This window comes from Microplitis mediator, chromosome 8 (assembly GCF_029852145.1).
Source record: "Microplitis mediator isolate UGA2020A chromosome 8, iyMicMedi2.1, whole genome shotgun sequence".
NCBI classification, from domain to species: Eukaryota; Metazoa; Arthropoda; class Insecta; order Hymenoptera; family Braconidae; genus Microplitis; species Microplitis mediator.
In genome coordinates, this window is record NC_079976.1 from 3,764,958 (window position 1) to 3,782,441 (window position 17,484).

General features: G+C 33.6%; 6 protein-coding genes across 6 annotated transcripts; 2 read left to right on the forward strand and 4 right to left on the reverse strand.

The window, feature by feature from the left end:
* Nucleotides 1-20: 20 nt before the first annotated feature.
* On the forward strand, nucleotides 21-2,509 carry LOC130672618 (leucine-rich repeat-containing protein 59-like). The gene is made up of 4 exons (XM_057477257.1): nucleotides 21-239; nucleotides 300-359; nucleotides 453-575; nucleotides 1,708-2,509. Exons 1-4 carry the CDS (start codon nucleotides 147-149, stop codon nucleotides 2,380-2,382), a joined length of 951 nt encoding a protein of 316 aa, XP_057333240.1. The 5' UTR covers nucleotides 21-146; the 3' UTR covers nucleotides 2,383-2,509.
* Nucleotides 2,510-2,544: 35 nt separating this feature from the next.
* LOC130672615 (uncharacterized) lies at nucleotides 2,545-6,091 on the reverse strand. Its single transcript, XM_057477253.1, has 3 exons — nucleotides 5,046-6,091; nucleotides 4,482-4,970; nucleotides 2,545-4,390 (listed from the first exon to the last, which is right to left on the reverse strand). The coding sequence occupies exons 1-3, from the start codon at nucleotides 5,080-5,082 to the stop codon at nucleotides 2,628-2,630; spliced, it is 2,289 nt and encodes a 762-aa protein (XP_057333236.1). The 5' UTR covers nucleotides 5,083-6,091; the 3' UTR covers nucleotides 2,545-2,627.
* A 1,131-nt stretch (nucleotides 6,092-7,222) lies between these two features.
* Nucleotides 7,223-10,871, reverse strand: LOC130672614 (uncharacterized). The gene is made up of 7 exons (XM_057477252.1): nucleotides 10,498-10,871; nucleotides 10,097-10,437; nucleotides 9,748-10,020; nucleotides 9,405-9,685; nucleotides 9,102-9,349; nucleotides 8,681-9,035; nucleotides 7,223-8,607 (listed from the first exon to the last, which is right to left on the reverse strand). The coding sequence occupies exons 1-7, from the start codon at nucleotides 10,767-10,769 to the stop codon at nucleotides 7,747-7,749; spliced, it is 2,631 nt and encodes an 876-aa protein (XP_057333235.1). The 5' UTR covers nucleotides 10,770-10,871; the 3' UTR covers nucleotides 7,223-7,746.
* A 496-nt stretch (nucleotides 10,872-11,367) lies between these two features.
* On the reverse strand, nucleotides 11,368-14,012 carry LOC130673723 (beta-parvin). The gene is made up of 4 exons (XM_057478884.1): nucleotides 13,765-14,012; nucleotides 13,323-13,442; nucleotides 12,904-13,167; nucleotides 11,368-12,837 (listed from the first exon to the last, which is right to left on the reverse strand). Exons 1-4 carry the CDS (start codon nucleotides 13,964-13,966, stop codon nucleotides 12,122-12,124), a joined length of 1,302 nt encoding a protein of 433 aa, XP_057334867.1. The 5' UTR covers nucleotides 13,967-14,012; the 3' UTR covers nucleotides 11,368-12,121.
* Nucleotides 14,013-14,178: 166 nt separating this feature from the next.
* Nucleotides 14,179-15,506, forward strand: LOC130673728 (28S ribosomal protein S35, mitochondrial). The gene is made up of 3 exons (XM_057478892.1): nucleotides 14,179-14,388; nucleotides 14,467-15,083; nucleotides 15,152-15,506. Exons 1-3 carry the CDS (start codon nucleotides 14,271-14,273, stop codon nucleotides 15,425-15,427), a joined length of 1,011 nt encoding a protein of 336 aa, XP_057334875.1. The 5' UTR covers nucleotides 14,179-14,270; the 3' UTR covers nucleotides 15,428-15,506.
* Nucleotides 15,442-17,200, reverse strand: LOC130673278 (uncharacterized). The gene is made up of 6 exons (XM_057478247.1): nucleotides 17,165-17,200; nucleotides 17,041-17,074; nucleotides 16,894-16,956; nucleotides 16,755-16,830; nucleotides 16,504-16,684; nucleotides 15,442-15,571 (listed from the first exon to the last, which is right to left on the reverse strand). Exons 1-6 carry the CDS (start codon nucleotides 17,198-17,200, stop codon nucleotides 15,518-15,520), a joined length of 444 nt encoding a protein of 147 aa, XP_057334230.1. The 3' UTR covers nucleotides 15,442-15,517.
* Between the last annotated feature and the right edge of the window lie 284 nt (nucleotides 17,201-17,484).

A 17,484-nucleotide genomic window follows, 5' to 3' on the forward strand; every position in this document is an offset into this window, starting at 1 on the left:
CACTTTTGCTTACGTATACACTAGGTTAGATTACCGGTAAATAATTCGCACTGTGCTGCAGTTGAAGATTTTTTTTTAATAATTAATTGTAAATAATAAATAATTTTAAATAAGTAAATAATTAAATTTAAAAACGATAAATCAAAATGACTAATAAAATAAAAGTTAAAGATAAACTCGAAGACGATACTTTAGATTTAAGTTTTTGTGATCTGCAAGAAGTACCGATACGTGAAATTGTAAGTTAATTATTTATATTTTAATTATTTAATTATGTAATTAATTATTTTATTTTTTAGGCGGCAATTAAAAAAGCAACGAGATTGGATCTGTCAAATAATTCACTAGTTTCTATTCCTGTATGTAATTTATTGTTTATTTAAATTTGAAAATTAATAATTATTTGAATTGTTAATTAATTTATTAATTAATTAATTAATTATTGATTTCAGAACACGATAGTAAGTCTTACGAGTATTATAAAACTTGATTTAAGTAAAAATATGTTGACTGAGATACCTGAAAATATTGGAGAAATGAGACAGTTACGACATTTAGATCTTTATAGTAATCAGGTATTTATTTTTATTCATATTTTTAATTAATTATTTTGTTTTATTACAGTCAACACTCGTAACTTTGGTCTGTCAGAATAAAATTGTCTATTAAAAAAATTTAATTCGCTACGTGATTTCAAAACTCCGTTAAATTCAGACTTTTAGAAATTTTTTTTCATCCAGGTGCAGTAGAATCTCATCCATTCTCTGTAATAGTTTAAGTATGACCGAAACGTTACATACTTGATGTCAATTGTTACAAATCATCAGTTGAAATATTAATTTATTTTATGTAGGGGTGCGCGAATATTCGAATTTACGAATGTTCCAAATTATTTGCATAGTTTAAATAACATAAATTTTTACGAATAATAGAATACTTGCTATTTAAAAATGGAAAAAACTTTCATTCAAAATTATTTCTCGGATGATAAAGACAATGGTTTGGAGAATAATTAATATTACAATTTTATAATTATACTACTAATTTTTATACAAAAATTAAAGAACAACCTCATCGTGATAGTGAAGTGTTTTTGAGAATAAATCGAATTACTCCTAAATTATTCAGATAGTTTAAATAATTCAAGTTCTTTATCATTAACGGAGATATGATAATTTGACAAATAAAAATAAGTATTACAATTTAAAAAAAATTAATATTATAATTTGATCATGAATAATTAACCAGAACGATTAAAATTACAATTTTAACAAAAATAATTTTTGATGAATGTTTTATTGATTGTTTTTGTTGTTCAATCCTCATCTATTCTCTGTAATGGTCAATTATGACTAAAAAATTCCATACTTGATGTCAATTGTTACACAATTGTGACAAATCATCAATTAAAATATTAATTTTTTTTTTTTAACTTTGAATTTCCCTCATTTTACAAAAAATAGAACAAGTGTCCGACTAATGCCGTGAATTCTGTAACTTTGAGTCTAGGAATTTCAAGCCCTTAGTTGTCAAAGTTAGAGAGCCTCCACTGTCATCAACAAACGTCTAAAATTCAAAGATACTCAACTGATAAAAAAAACCTAAATATACTTCAAAGGTGGTCCGAATTACCCTCATTGAACCAAAGTTACGCAGGCTGACTGTACTATTTATCAAAACTAATTATTTTAATTTCCTTTACTTTAGATCAGTAGATTGCCATTGAGTCTGGGAGAGTTAAAAAATCTAAAGTGGCTGGACTTGAAGGACAATCCACTGACAGCAGCCGTCGCCAGTGTCGCTGGACCCTGTAGTAACAGCAGTGACTGTCAAGCATGTGCAAGAAATATCGTGGCTTATTTGTCTCAAGTAAAGCAGTCTATTGAAGAAGAAAAAGTCCGCAGAAAGACAGCTGTCGCAGAGGTTCCTGTTAAAAAGGAGGCGAAGAAGAAGAAGAAGAAGAATGTTGAGAAAATAGTTAAAGTGTCTCCAGCTACTGAAGTTATTGTCGCAGATGTTAAAAATGGTGAGGTAGAGCATGAAATTATTACCGCTAAGGAAAGTCACCGAGGATTCTGCAGTGTCATCACTCGGGTTTTATTGTCGACTGTTTTGGTAACTTTGTTCCTGGGGATTTTGTTTGTGGCGTTGATGATATTTTTGCCCAAATACGACGAGACTTTGTCGGATATCATCACAAATTATCTGGAAGCTCAAACAAAATTGCCTGTTAAATATTACCAAGAGTTGGCTATAGATAAAAAAAATTTAATCGCTGAAGAAATCGTTATTCGTTCAAATAAATTTATAGTGATAGGAGCAAATTATTATGGTAAAATTGTTGGTTATTTATCTGATAAATTTAATGAATATTTTAAATGAAGTGTTGGTTAATTTAAAATGATATATTTGTTTTTAAATTTCCTGACAATGCTCATTAATAAATCAGGAATTATTTCTGAATAAAAGACTTACAGCCACTAAGTGGTTAAATTTATAAAAAAGTAAATAAATAAAAATAAAATTGATTAATTAATTAATTAGTTAAAATTTTAATTAAAACCATATATTAAAAATTATTACAAAATATACACAATATATTAATTAAAAATAATTATTTTTAAAAATTAATTGTCGTCATGATCATGAGATTTACTTATAATAGAAGAAATGGGTTTCGCTGATATATTTAGCGATGACTCCATTTTATTAATTAACTTTTGAAACTTATTTAGTTTGAAGCCTTCGTCTTCGTGGTTGTCTAGACAGGCGTCAATAAACTCTTGGCTACTCGAACGTCTGTTATTTTTTTCAGCAATTGTCAGTTCATTGATTACTTTTGACTTCCGGCCGCTGGCAAAACGGTTCCAGGCTTTAGTAACATTATTAACAGTCTTATCAGATGAGGAACTTGAGCATCCAGAGTCACGTGATCTCGCACGGAAGTCTGCGAGTATTGCGATGTCATCGTAAAGTTCTTCTTGAACGACGCTCGTGCTAACAGAGCCGTTGGTGGTTCCCGTCACGTCTAATTGACCCGAGTCAATTGGGTCCTGTGACCGTGGCACTTGGTAATGCTCCAAGTCATTGTCCAGACCATTTGTCTTTGACCACAGCTCGCTCTGCGATGAATTCTTAACTCTTGACTGTTGATCGTTAATGCGCAGCGATGACTCATCAGCAACCTCTATTTTAACAATTTCATTATTATTTTGTAATTTTTCTTCCATGGTATTTCTCAACGAGCCAATGTCATCATAAAATTCCTCTGGCTCTTCATTAAATTTAACTGGATTGGGAACCGTTGGAGGTTTTGAATAAATAGGCCTCGGTGCTGGTGGGCAATTATATTCAGCCATATTATCTAACTCTGTATTTTTGTTAATTTGAATCATCAGATCTGATACATCATCGTAGGTTGGTAATTCAACCGATTGATTATTTTTTTCATCAACTCGAATATCAGGTTTCGCATCTTGAATATCAGGTTTAGTGTCTTGACTATCAGGTTTTATGTCTTTAACACTCGATTTAACTTCCTTTGGTAAATTTTTTATTTTCTTTTTCTTTGAGTCTTTTTTGTATCTCACGCGATTTAAAAATGATTTTTTCTTCGGAGATTCTTTGGTATTTTTGCAATCAACTGCTTCGATATCATCGTACATTACACTAGTTCTTTCATCTTGAACTTGACTCTTAATTTCATCAGCCTGCATATCATCATAATTATCTTTGTAACTTTTACTTTTGCGCTTAACCTTTCGTTCTTTTTTACCCGCGATGTCGTCATAAGTATCCAGCGCTGGAGATACTTTGCCTTTATCTTTAGGAACTTTAACTTTAGTAACATTCTGGTAGGTCGTGGGCTGCTTCAACTCTTCTACCATCTGATAAATGTCATCTTCGTAGTAAGCCTCGTCAGTAAAATCAACAGACTTGTCTTCATGAGGAAGAGACGGAAGTCTGCGAGGTATTCGTGCCGGTAATGGCGGGGGATTTGCGTCACCATTGACCCCAGCTATTGTTTCTTTTTTCCTCAACTCGACCTCTTCAATGGCTTCATTTTCTTTGGCTTCGGTACCAACATCTTGATACTCTTCCTCAATCTTTGGCTGCAAGTCAACGCCGTTTGTATCAGCCTCCGATTCTTTTCTGACTCCCGTCCGGCAAATAATCGCGATCCACTGCTCCATTTCTTTGGGTGTCCTGGCAACAAACTGATAAGTTTTGTCACCAGGACAAAATATTTCAAATGCAGATTTACTGCGTTCAGAATCTCGAGGCGCGTAATCTGTTGCCGGGCGCGCTGAGTATCCGCGTATTGAAATTACGTCACCCGGCTGTTTATCATTCTTAGTAGCATAGAGCAACAAATGAGTTCCCACGAGACCTAAAATTCCCCAAGCACACAGCGCATTAGTAATTAGCGACTCAAGAAAAAAACAATTAATTGAATAAAAATAAAACAAAAAGTTTCTTACCAACCCAAAGCTCGCGGAATTGGTCAAAGAGTTGAAAGCCAAATAACCGACGCTCTTCTTTCTGAAACAGCGGACCACATTTGTGACATTTACTGCGTGTCTGCTCAGTAGAAAAACTCCGGTAAATTATTTTTAATTGGTCCTGCTCATCATTCGCCGATGATTTACCAGCAAACTCCTGAAAGGTCTCGTAGTAATCCTGAGCCGAGTGTCGGGACACCCGAGGATTGTCCGTATCGATGTACTCAGTGAGCTGCTGCTGCTGATGATTATTATTGTCACTGATATTATTGACTTCTCCAGACTTGACCACCGAGAGACCTTTACCTTTCCCGGCATTCATGTCAAGGTAAGGCTCCGGCGAGGAAGATCGTTGACCTGCTGATGCCAAGCTTGTTTTTGAACGACGCAAAAGATTACTCCTGTCATTCTCTAGCGTATCCGGCAGGTTTATTTCTTTTGACAACAGTTCCAAGAACTTAACAAGATCTACAATAAAAAAGATTTAAGAAAAATAAAATATTTTACAGACATTAGCCAACAGCAGTGGACAAGATTGTTTACCGTTTAAAATACCAACAAGCTCAGCATCGATAGCCATAGTTGTGCTTTGACGTCAGCGACTTATCAATTAAATAATCCACAAATGTATCATCACTCTCTGATGTCCATCAGCGTAAACTGTCCTGATATTTTCTCGCTCTGTAAACGTCTGAGCACATCGTTGTCTATCGACGAGTCATTTAATTTATCACCAGCAACACAGTACATATCATCTACTCAAACTGTTTTTAATTATTAAATTGTAGTTAAATAATAAATAATAAATTTATATCTACACAATATATATTTGTAAAACAGGAAGCTTTAATCGGCGACAGGATACCGTGCGATAAAAAAAAATTATCTATAAATGGTCATCTGGCAGCCGGAAGAAACAAAGATTCAGAGAATATAAAAGAAGGAAATTTAGTTTATAAAAAAAAACACTTTTTTTATTACAACTATTGTTTGTAATTTATTTTTTATTAGAAACGACAGAATAAAGCGCGATTGAGTTTTAAATGAAGAGGCGTAAGACCAACGCCTTCTTGAACTCCTTCGCAGCAATTTGTCATAAGAAATATATTTTTTTACTCAAACAAAAAAAAATTTATCTTTATCTTCACTTTAAATTTAAATTATTTAACGTCACTTCTCACGTAGATCAGCGTTATCTAGTACGTGTATTAAAAGTGTAAATAAACCGCGTAGTTATTACGTAAATCTCTCCGTGTTTTTTCACTAAAACTATAGTAATTTAATTAATAAATAAATATAAAATAATTAGTAATTTATAAGCGGCTCCAATTCAACTGACACAATTTTGAAATTTTGCAGAAGTAAGCAAATTATTTATGGAGGCAATTTTAAAACTGGGTATGGATTTAAAGTACCGACAATAACATTAACGTTATTATTAAATATACAATCGGTTGGGTCTTTAAAGGCGTGTGCAGTAAACTCTCGGCTAGATTTACTGTCGACTCCCGCAGAGACATAACACGTCTCAAGTGTAAGTACATCGAGGCTCATGACATACCCGCGAGCAGCGACATCCACCACGCAAAATTTCCTCCTCTTCAACTCTACCTCCTTCACCTCCTTTACCTCCTCCTTGTCCTCCTCATACTTCATCTCTTAACTCCCTTCGATGTCTAATCCTTTGCTGAGTCACTTACATTTTAATTCGTGTCAACTACTCTTCTCTTGGCTGCTATATACTTATGTGTTGTTATTATTATTATTATATGTAATGTACTTGACTCTTATATACTTTACCAGATCACTCGATAACTAATCATATCATTTAGTAAATTTTATTGACAATAATAACTTTATTTAATTATTTAATTGGTGATAATATTAATGACATTTCATTTGATACTTTGTAACACTTTCTAGGGAAATAATAACAATAATTTGTATAAAACTTTCATAAATATTTATAGTTTTACATTTTTATAGATGAAACGGAGTTTAAATTTTAATAAATTATTTATTTTTTTTAATTAATTCGGATTTTTCGAGTTATTTGTAAGTTTTCGAATAATTCGAGACTTTCAAAATTATTCGTGTTGTCGAATTATTCATGTTTTCGAATTGTTCGTAAATTTTCTAATAATTGGAGACTTCCGAATTATCCGTAAGTTTTCGAATTGTTCGTAAATTTTCTAATAATGAGAGACTTTCAAATTATTTGTAAGTTTTTGAACTGTTCGTAAGTTTTTGAATAATTCGAGACTTTAAAAATTACTCGTAAGTTGTCGAATTATTCATAAGTTTTCAAATTGTTCGCAAATTTTCTAATAATTGGAGACTTCCGAATTATTCGTAAGTTTTCGAATTGTTCGTAAGTTTTCTAATAAATGGAGACTTTTCGAATTATTTGTAAGTTTTCGAATTATTCGTAAATTTTCGGATAATTGGAAACTTTCCGAATTATTCGTAAGTTTTCGAATTGTTCGTAAATTTTCTAATAATTCGAAACCTTCCGAATTATTCGTAAATTCATGAAACATTTGAAAATTTACGAATAATTCCAAAATTTTCTTTAGGAGGATTTAAAATTCTAATATTTTTTCCAATAATTCAAATTTTAGTCAGAGGTAAAAAGAGCTCAGACATGAATCTACAAAAAAATTATTTTTCGTCACTCCAAAACCAAGCTCTCCATTAAAAAACACCTGAAAATTTGAAAGCTGATCAAAATTTTTTCGATTCGAATCGAGTAATTCGAAAAGTTACAAATAATTCAAAAACTCCCAGATAATTCAAAAATTGACGAATAATTCGATTTGAATTTCGCACTCCTAATAAAATGCTATCGGTATTTAAAATATTTACTGACATGCAACAGATGTGACAATAAAATAGTTACTAATAATTATAATTAAATAATTTAAAAATACCGCGTGATAAATGACGCGTTAAATGTCATGGGTACTAATAATAATAATAAAAATAATAATAAGGTGTAAAGATTGTTATTGTCGGTAGAGTGTGTCGTGTAAGAGGTAAACATTTAGTTTGTTAAATAAAAAAAAAAAAAATGAAAACTCGTTTTCAGCGTCACGCGATTCTGTCACTTGAGCTGGAGGTTTTGTGCCCCAGGAGATTCCAGGCCGCATTTCATTTCTTAAATCGATCCTTTCTTAAATTAAAAAATTTACTGAAGAAAGACACGCAGATGTGAGTCTATTTATTTTTTTATCAACAGAAAAAATCAATGACGATCATCTTCATGAGGAAAAATAATCTGCTGGACCCGCGGGGCGTAGAGGACTCTCTTGGTCCAGGGGTCGGTGTGAAATATACGGAATTTACACGGCTCGCATCTCGCTGCGTGGATTAAAAAAGTAGCAGACTGCTCCCACCATCTTCTGACATCTCTGCGTTTAGTTTCCCGGACTTGATAACTGATGAAACGTTCATCGCGAGCGACTCGTTCGCTGTATCGCGGACAGGACAATCTGACACTGGATACCGAGAAACTTTCGCATGATTCATTGTCGATAGATTGTCTGGAATGCCGAGAAGTTCTGCGACTTCCAACTTTCAGCATAGAGGAATGAGTCGGCGCGCTAATGCGATCTAATCTCACTATTTTCTTCTTCCCTCTTCCCTTCTTGGACTTCTTAACCCCGTTCGTTGCTGGAGTGGGTGTCGGAGACGTCGTTGAAGTTTCTTCCCTAGACTGTTGCTCGTGTACTGGAGATTTACAAGCCTGTGGATTTCCGAAGAGCCCTTTTGACTCAGCAACTTTTATCATAAACAGAGAGTTGAATTGCATCATCTCCTTACGACGGGCCACTGCTAAATAACACCCGTCTTCAGCCAGAGGATTATCAGCAACTTCTTTATCTCCACTAGTCGAATGTCCATAAAGTTCAAAAATATTTCCTATCTCAAACAGATCACTGTCGGGTACTTGAACCTGCGGCACTGGAGAACTTGAAGTTTCTTCATCGTCTTCATCCCCAGAGCTCTTGGCCCGTGACTCCTGAAGTGCAGCTCGTTTTCCAGATCTTGATGATCTTCCGCCGCTCTTTGGACTCGCGTCTTTAGTAGGAGTTCTTCTTCTCGGCTAAAAAAAAACAGCTTTGCAGCGATAAAACTCAAAGTAATGCTTAGAGAATAATTATTAAAAAAAATATTACCAAGTGTTGACGAGTGTGCTTGTCAACTGCCATCTTGTTTGCATACTGAACTACCTGCTGAAGCATCTCGACGGTCTCTGAAGGCAAAGTACTGTGTGCTTCGTATATGAGTAGCTGAACATTTGGCCTCATGAGTGTATACTTCAGGCAACTCATTTGCTCAGCTAATAGTTTACGCGGTCGTTCTAATTGCGCTTGGTCGTCGACGTTTGTCAGCGACTCGAGTAGTTCTGTGTCACCTCCTCGTGCTACTATTAGGTCGACTATGTTTGTTAAACCAGTGTAAGAACATGGAGGAGTTGCTAACACTACTGTCGCACGCTCTAGTTCCGCGAACCCCGGGGCTGTGATATAACTGCATGGAGCCAAAATAATTATCAACACTTTTTATCATTATTATTTTTTTTTTTACAACTTTTACCTTTCAGAAAATACTCGGTACTGTTTTTCACTGATTCCTAGGGCTGATAAATAGGCCTCGTACTCAGCACGTCGTGATTCTGCTCCAAAAGCTAGAAGTCTTCCAGCTTTTTCGATATCAATTAATAGTCCGGCTAAATATCCAGTATGTCTGGGTGCTATTAGATGCGTTAGAATTATTGGGCCACAGAGATGAGATACGCGAATTGTTTTGGCCAATGCCGCAGCTCCAAAGCACAATGATCGTTCCTGTTGATGAATCCATCAATAAATAAATAAATAAAATATTAATAATAAAACTTACGAGAAAAATAAAACGGCGGTCGCGAACTAGATCAGATCTAGCCAACTGCTCACGAATTTTTTCATGAAGTACCACAACTTTGGGGCAAATTGGATCGAATGCGTAATTATTTTCTTTTAGTCTTCGCCAATTAGTTGATAATTTAAATCCCAGTTTATTCATTTCACTCATAAATTCAGCTTTTGTTGGAATTTTAATAGTATTTACCCAACCGGAAGCTATTGCTTCGTCATCTGTCCAGCAGACTCCTTCTTGTCGCAAGTGCTCAGGTAATAATTTATCTAAAAATTTATTTTCTCACCAACTGATACTTAATTATTTACTTAAATTGCGCGAAACGAACCTAGAGTGAGAGCTGACCCGCCGATTCTCAGCCGCGAGATGCTGGCCGCGAGCTTGGTCTTAATTTTTAGCAAAGATTCTTCAATACCAAATAGTCCTGCCTCTTCAAATAAACTCTTCCTCATTTCTAATTGGGCGATTTGAGAAGGACTTGTAAATTTTCGTCCCTGCATATCGAATAAAATCAACCAGACAATCCGCTCATGATCTTTAAGCTCTTTATTATTGACCCAGAAGCCAACGTCATCCAGCACTTGGTTCAAAATTTGTTTATCTAAACATAAAATCACAAAATTTAATTCAATTTAATTTACATAATTTATTTTACAAGTAATTAAATTAAAATTTACAACGCAAGACGTCATAGACTAGACCAAAAACCCGACGCATTTCAGCTTCATCTGTATAAGAAGTTTGCTGAGGCAACGACTCTCCCTTCAAAACTTTAGCTGCCAGCAGAATATCATTCAATCTCCACCCAGGTTCAATGTAAGCTTCAGTCATCGAACCCCCAGGACTTTCCAAGTGCCGCAAAAACTCCTGGCGTTTTGCGAAACTTTCATTTAAAATATCCGGAGAATTCCTGACCAAGTCATCTGAATTTTCAGCAATCGGTTCCCATTCCCACGGGATGTCATCCTGAGATACCGGAGTTTTGACTCCTTCGACTTCGATATCTTCATCCGAAACTCTGGTCAATAAAATAAAATAAAACTAAATAAACTAATTAATTAGTATGAATGTTTATTACTCTTTATCCAACGTCGAATCTAATTCACGCTGAAGATCAACAAGCCGATAGTAAACTTGGTACCGCCACTCTTCATTACTAGGCAGCACCAACTCATCAAGTTCTCGCACACGATCTTCCTCTTCCGTGTGTTCGATAGATTCCTTCCAGTTGGACAGCATGACTTTGAATACTTTTGAGTAGACACCAAACAAACTGATCCTTCTTCTTGATCTTTCCGCTCCATCTTCCGCTTCATCTCCGCCCGATAATTTATCCGCGCTCCCGCTCATTGATAAATTACTGAGCTCTAATTACTACTAGAGCAAGTCAATAATTTATTCATTAATTAATTAAATGAAGCACAAAAAAAACCTAGTGCAAGACAGTTCCTGATGCCTTGAGCGTCAAGAAGAAACTGCAAGACCTCTTTAGTACTTTATACATTACGCTCGATACCGGCTTACAACGTCGCGTGTCAGTGAAATATCTTTATGTACCCGCTCCAAAGCTCGTCTCCCATTTTCATTGCGAATAAAGATTTGACAGATATGAGAATCGTGCTTTTATTCCTATTCTTCGATTATTCTTTCTTAATGCTCTATTTATTTGGCTATTCATTGCTTTATACTGCGCTATTTATTATAAAGCCCCGCAACTAATAAATAAATTCAGGGATTTGTTAATAAAAAAATATCAGAAACTCATTTTTTTTTACATAAATACATAAGTTATATTTATTAACAATATTAATATACAAAAATAAGTGTAAATATTTAACGCATCATATAATATATATATGTAAATGGCAGTCTAGTTATATATTTATAATAAATTAATTAAGAGCACTTGTGCGACTTGTTAGTTGTATTAAAATCTATGTAATTATCATTAATTATAAGAGACCGCACTAAAAAATTTTCCGCGGTGTGGGTGAATAATTTGGTGCTAAAATTTTCAATGCTGGTGTGAATTCACACGATCTGGGTGTTAAATTTTGGGGAGAGTGAAATAGAGTTACCAGCGATGGTGTAAATGTATGAGTTCTTGATATTTAAAACTCTTCATTACTTTGAGACTGGGTAATTTTTATTTTAAAATAATTTAAGGTAAGAGACTCAGTACCCGGGCAGGAAACTAGAACCCGATCACTCATATATTTAATAAATTTTATTAAATATAGATATATAAATACATGGAGTGACTGGGTACTAGTGCTGCAGTATATATATTGTTTGATAATTTTTAACGATAGTCCACCGCTTGGTATTTGACACCAAAATTTCACACCGAGCAGATCGTGTAAAATTTTAGGGGATCATTTTCACACCAAAAATTTTCCAGTGCAATAGTGGGTTAATTTTTTAATAAATTAAAAAAAATTACAAGTATATTTATAATTTTTTTTTGTAAATTGTGTAGATCCAAATTCCATCCGCGGATTTTCATGATTTTTCTAAAATTATATTTTTTTACCTTATTAATAATTTTTTAAAAATTCCTCATATATTTTTATGTATATTAAAATTTTTTAAATATCATAGGTCACTATTTTATAATTAAATTTTTTAATAAAACTTGAAAATTCCCTTAGCCGTCACGCTATTGGTCTCGTTATCTTCTATATATATTAGTATAAATATATTTAATTGACATTCTTGTACTTGGTGAATAAATTATAAAGAACCCTGAGAGTTGATTTTAAATCAAGATTAACAATATCTTCGGGTCTTGCTTTTGGTTTTGGGAGACCGACGTCTTTCATAAGATCAAAAGCGAACGAAACGTTGTGGACTTTGTGGTCATGTGTTTTTGGCGAGAGATTAAAGCTACCGAGAGGCACAAAGAAACCTTCCAGAAGACCCAACAGCAGAGTGAGATAAACTCCGTCGTGGAATTGTGTATCCAGGTCAGTAACTTCGAAATTCAGTTTGCTCAGATGTTTATTTACAAAGGACACGAGTGACTTTTTAACGACAGGCAACTTGTCATGAGGATGATCAAAAAGCGTATCGAATGCGTCACGCTCGCAACGCATACCCAAATCATCGTATGTTGACGTTATTTCCTCTCTGACAGTGCGATGAATCAATTGCCCGTCTTTTTTCTTAACAACCACCAGCTGAACAGCGACACGCTCTGGCAACCGCACTGGCGCCCGATACTGACGCGCCAATCCAACAAGAAGATGCAATATCGCGACGATATTTTTTGAATGAACCGATTCTACGCTCCATTGATACGGTGGATACCGTCCAAGAATGCGGTTTGCTGCCGACAGAACTACTTCCAATTTTTGTTTTTGTCCCTCTTCAGACTGCGTTACTTCCGGGACGTCAAGTTTCTCACCAGTTAATTTTTCTAAAATACATCAGACAAATTTTTTTAATAACAAATAATTATTCAAATTAATTACTGATTAATTACCAATTAGCTTTTGAATAACTTGTCCGTCATACAAATCCTCGACGATGTCTTTGACGATAATCCTCTGCTGCGCAAGTTCATCATTAATCCACTCGATGAGTATAAAAATGAGCTCCTGGAGCTTCGGATCTTCTAGAGAACCAGGTTGGATAATTGATCGTTCTTCGTTTTCATCGAGTGTGTAATCCTCCGGTGGCATGTCCGGATTAGCAGCATATCCTGGTGAATCAATGGCATATTTGCCTTCCTCTTGAACTTCTTGGACTGGCAAAGATAAAATATAATTTAAATTTAATTCCTTGCATACTTTGATAAAAAAAACAATCAAATTTTGGTGCCTGTCCTTATATGGAGATTATTTATGATGTTATCGATGACGTAGTGATGGTAAATTTAATAAAACAAATGTCAATACACACCTTCTTTTATACGTTTTTTTCGACCCAAGGTTCCAATTTTATCCCAAAAACTCTCTTCCTTGTCTTCCTTTTTTGCTGATAAAGGTGGACGAGGTGATTTTGATCTCGGAGACGCCATAGCTGCACAATAATTACACAAGTAGATATAAATATATAAATGGTACTCGGACTAGAGACATGTGTTGGTGGAGATGGGAATGGTGGGAAGAGGGGACTGGAGATCAAGACGTCACCATTTCAGAATAAACTCTTGCGTCAGTATCCTCAGTATGCACATAATTTGCTATAGTTTATGCCTCATACTTTTTACTCTGTCTTTTTTTGTTTACTTTTATTTTTTTTAATTACTCACCTGGAATAAGGAACTGGACCATCAGTTCAAAGGCAATAAATAAATATCGAGTTTTTTATAAATAAATAAATAAATAAATTAATTAATTACCTTCTAGATCAGCTTCGTCTCCATCATCAATTTCTACCGCAGAACTTTCTAAGTCATCAGCAATTTCTGAGTCATTTTTAATTTCAAATTTTTTGTGGACAACACCAACAACTCGAGGACATTTATCATCATCTTCAGAATTTACTTTGATATTTTCTAATTTAAATTGCTGACAATATTCCTCAGTAATTTTTGAATCCATTATTTTGAATAATTTAAAATTTTTAAATATATAGGAATATATCAGTTATTAGCTGGGCTATGAATATTAAACTGAAGTTATTTTTCTTTATGTTAATCATTACCAGGAAGTATAACGTCCGGGAGATAAGACCGCGATAATGTTTAAATATTTTTAAAGCGCGGGAAGTTTAAATTTTGAACGCAGAAAAATGGAATGCGACAATGCGCGCGCAGTTGATTATTTTTACTCAACAACCGGAGTCGCGGTGATGTTTGGTTGGAAAATTTTTAATTAATTTATATATATTTTTATAAACAAATAAATGATGGCAGTTTTTCGTATTGCTGAGAGGTGTTCGATATCATCGTTTATTAAAATACCTGGTGTAGCTTACACATCATCGGCGGCAAAAACTCCAGAAGACAAACCTGAATCTATGGGTAACCTAACTAATGAAAATTATTTATATATTTTTATAATAAGTATGTAGTAATTAAATATGTAAAATTAATTGACAGGTGAATTCCGAGTGTTTCAATTGATACCAAAGAAAGAAGAATTTACGAGAGTTCAAAATAAACGGGTGGAAATACCACCGCGGTCAGATCAAATGGCTGTGGATCAAGACTGGCCGTCAGTGTGGCCAGCAGCAAGAACATTTCATCCAGCAGTGGTGCCGTTGCCCATCCGTCAAGGATACCCTAAAAAAAACGAAGCGCCTCCGAGCAAGTGGGGAAATATGGAGCTGATGAAAATCCCAAATTTTCTCCATCTGACACCACCGGCTATAAGGAGACACTGCGAGGCCTTGAAACAATTCTGCACTGAGTGGCCAGTCGGCTTGGAGACAAATGAAAAATGCGAGAAACATTTTCCCCAGGAGTACATTTACTCAGATTACTGCTACTCCTCTCCAACAATACGAGACCCGTTATCGAGAATCGTGACATTGAGGATTAAAGTATCGAGTTTGAAACTTAATCCTCGTGCTAAAGATAAACTTCTGCGATTACTCGGTCCTAGGTACGATGAAAAAACTGATTATTTGACCATCGTAACTGATAGATGTCCTACGAGGAAGCAAAATCGCGATTATGCTAACTATCTTTTGACTGCAGTCTACCAGGAATCTTGGGTAAGATAACAAACGAATTAATTATAATGATAATTTTGGATAAATAACTTATTTTTTTATTTTAACAGCGAGTGGAACCATGGGAACTTGAAAAAGCACTGGCGGACATGGAGTATTACGACTGGGATAAAAACATAAGCCGGAAAAATCTGGTGTCTATTCGTGCATGGCCTGGTGACCCACCGGAAGATCTTGACTACGAAACGATTCCTAATGTTACAGAGTATAAGATTGCAGTAACGGATCTTATCAACGTCGGAGAAGATCATTTTACTGTTAATAAATATCGTGAATCAGTTAAAAATTTATTGCACTTAAAAAAAACTCAAGAAAATTCTAATTAATTAAATAAATCAATATACATAAATATAATTACATTATTATTGTTATTTTATAATTAATATATTATTTATAAGTATCAGAGCTGAGGAGTTTCAGTAGTTTTTGTCCCGTTCCTTTTTATCTGGCACTTTATCGTTAAATATTTCCTAAAAAAAAATATTGATTATTAATTATTTGTTTAATTAAGGCCGTTTAGACACTACCCTCCCTCTCCCCCTACTTTTGAAAAATTGTCAATGACAGCATTAATTGAAAAAAGAAAAATTTCGCTGTCGATTTAAAAAAAAATTACTTAGAGTTCATATCAATTGGGAGTAAAACAAAATTTAGAAAAAAAATTCCAGTAAAATCTTCATGTCAATTTTATAATTCAAATTTTGTAAGCAAAAATTTATTCAAAAATTTTTTTTTAACTCCTAATTAATATTAATTTTTTAAAAATTCTATATCTTAGCGAAATTTTCTTTTTTTCAATTACGGTTTCAATTTTTTATAATTAAGGCCATTCTCAAATGCCCCCCACTTTTTTAAAATATTCAATGACTTTGAATTGTAATAAGTGTATTAAGATTTTTATAATTAATTTAAAAAAATTTTTAGCATTAATTTAAAAAAGGGCAACGCATTTACAATTTCGCCGAGACAGATTTAAAAAAAAATTATTTACAGTTGATATCAATTAAAAGTTGAACAAAATTTGGAAAATAAATTTCAGTAAAATCTTCATATCAATATCATAATTTAATGTCAAATTTTTTAGGGTAAAATTTATTTAATAAATTTCGTTTAACTCCTTATTGATTTTAACTGAGTAATTTTCTTAAAAATCTATATTTCGGCGAAATTGTAACTGCGTTGTCTTTTTTTCAATTAATGCTTTAATTTTGTTAAATTAATTATCAAAATTTAAATACACTCATTACAATTGAAAGTCATTGAATATTTTAAAAATGTGGAGGGCACTATTTGAGAATGGCCTTAATTTGTAAAATTTTCAAATTATTGCGTATTTTTAAAAAGTAGAGGGTCTGAAGTGACAGTCCGAGAATATCCAAATGATAACTTTTTTTTTACTCACATATTCATCTAGAGCTTGCATGATAAGTTTTATTGGATCAGGAACTTCATCACGTGAGACAGATCTACTGGTAACGATTGCTGGTATTATTGATCGTGATCTATCAAATAGTGACATAAATGATTGGAGTAGGAATGCAAGAAATGCCAATGATGCGAGTACACTTATTGGATCAAATGTTCTGCAAAAAATTTATTACCAGCTACTCATTAATTTAATTAATTGATTTATTTATTTTTTAGAATACTTACGAATAAAATGCCGGAGTACCGTAGCCGTAATAACTCCGTGCCAAACTCGTGTCCGAGTCGAATCGTGAAGTGAGACCTGGAGAATTGTAAAATTTTAATCTCTCGGCAAGGCTACAGAGTGACGAGCGACAGAGCATACTTGGTGCTAAGTACCAAGAAGAATTATCTTTGTCTTTATATTTATATTTGTGAGCGAAAGCCTCTGAAATTAATAATAATAACAAACTACTGATTATGAATTTTAAGTCCATTGTCATTGAGTACTCATGATTTAAATCTATCGCACTTGAAATATATTTTGAAACTGAAGAGATCGTGGCCTAGTTTACTTTTATAAAGCTTCAGATCGGATTGTCGTGAGCCTGAAATGCTCCAGTTAACTATTATTACTCCTTATTGCACGTGATTACGTATGATTCTTTTGACAATTTATGATCTTCCTCCATGACGGATGTAATTTATAGAATATTTACAATTCGAAAATTTGTTCATTTTTACAGAAAAATTTCAGGGAGAAAGCGTAGAAAATTATTTAACAATAAATCATTTTTATTTAATTTTTTAATTATTCTCTGGTGAAAATTTTTCGGACTTTTCTCTGAAAAATTTTGAAAAAGTTTAGAATTTTAAAACTGAGTTTTTCATAGAAAATTCCGGAAAATTTCCACTAGGGTTAATTTTTTATAAGAAGTTTAAAATTTTGTTTCTGCTAGTAAAATTTCAAGTAAAA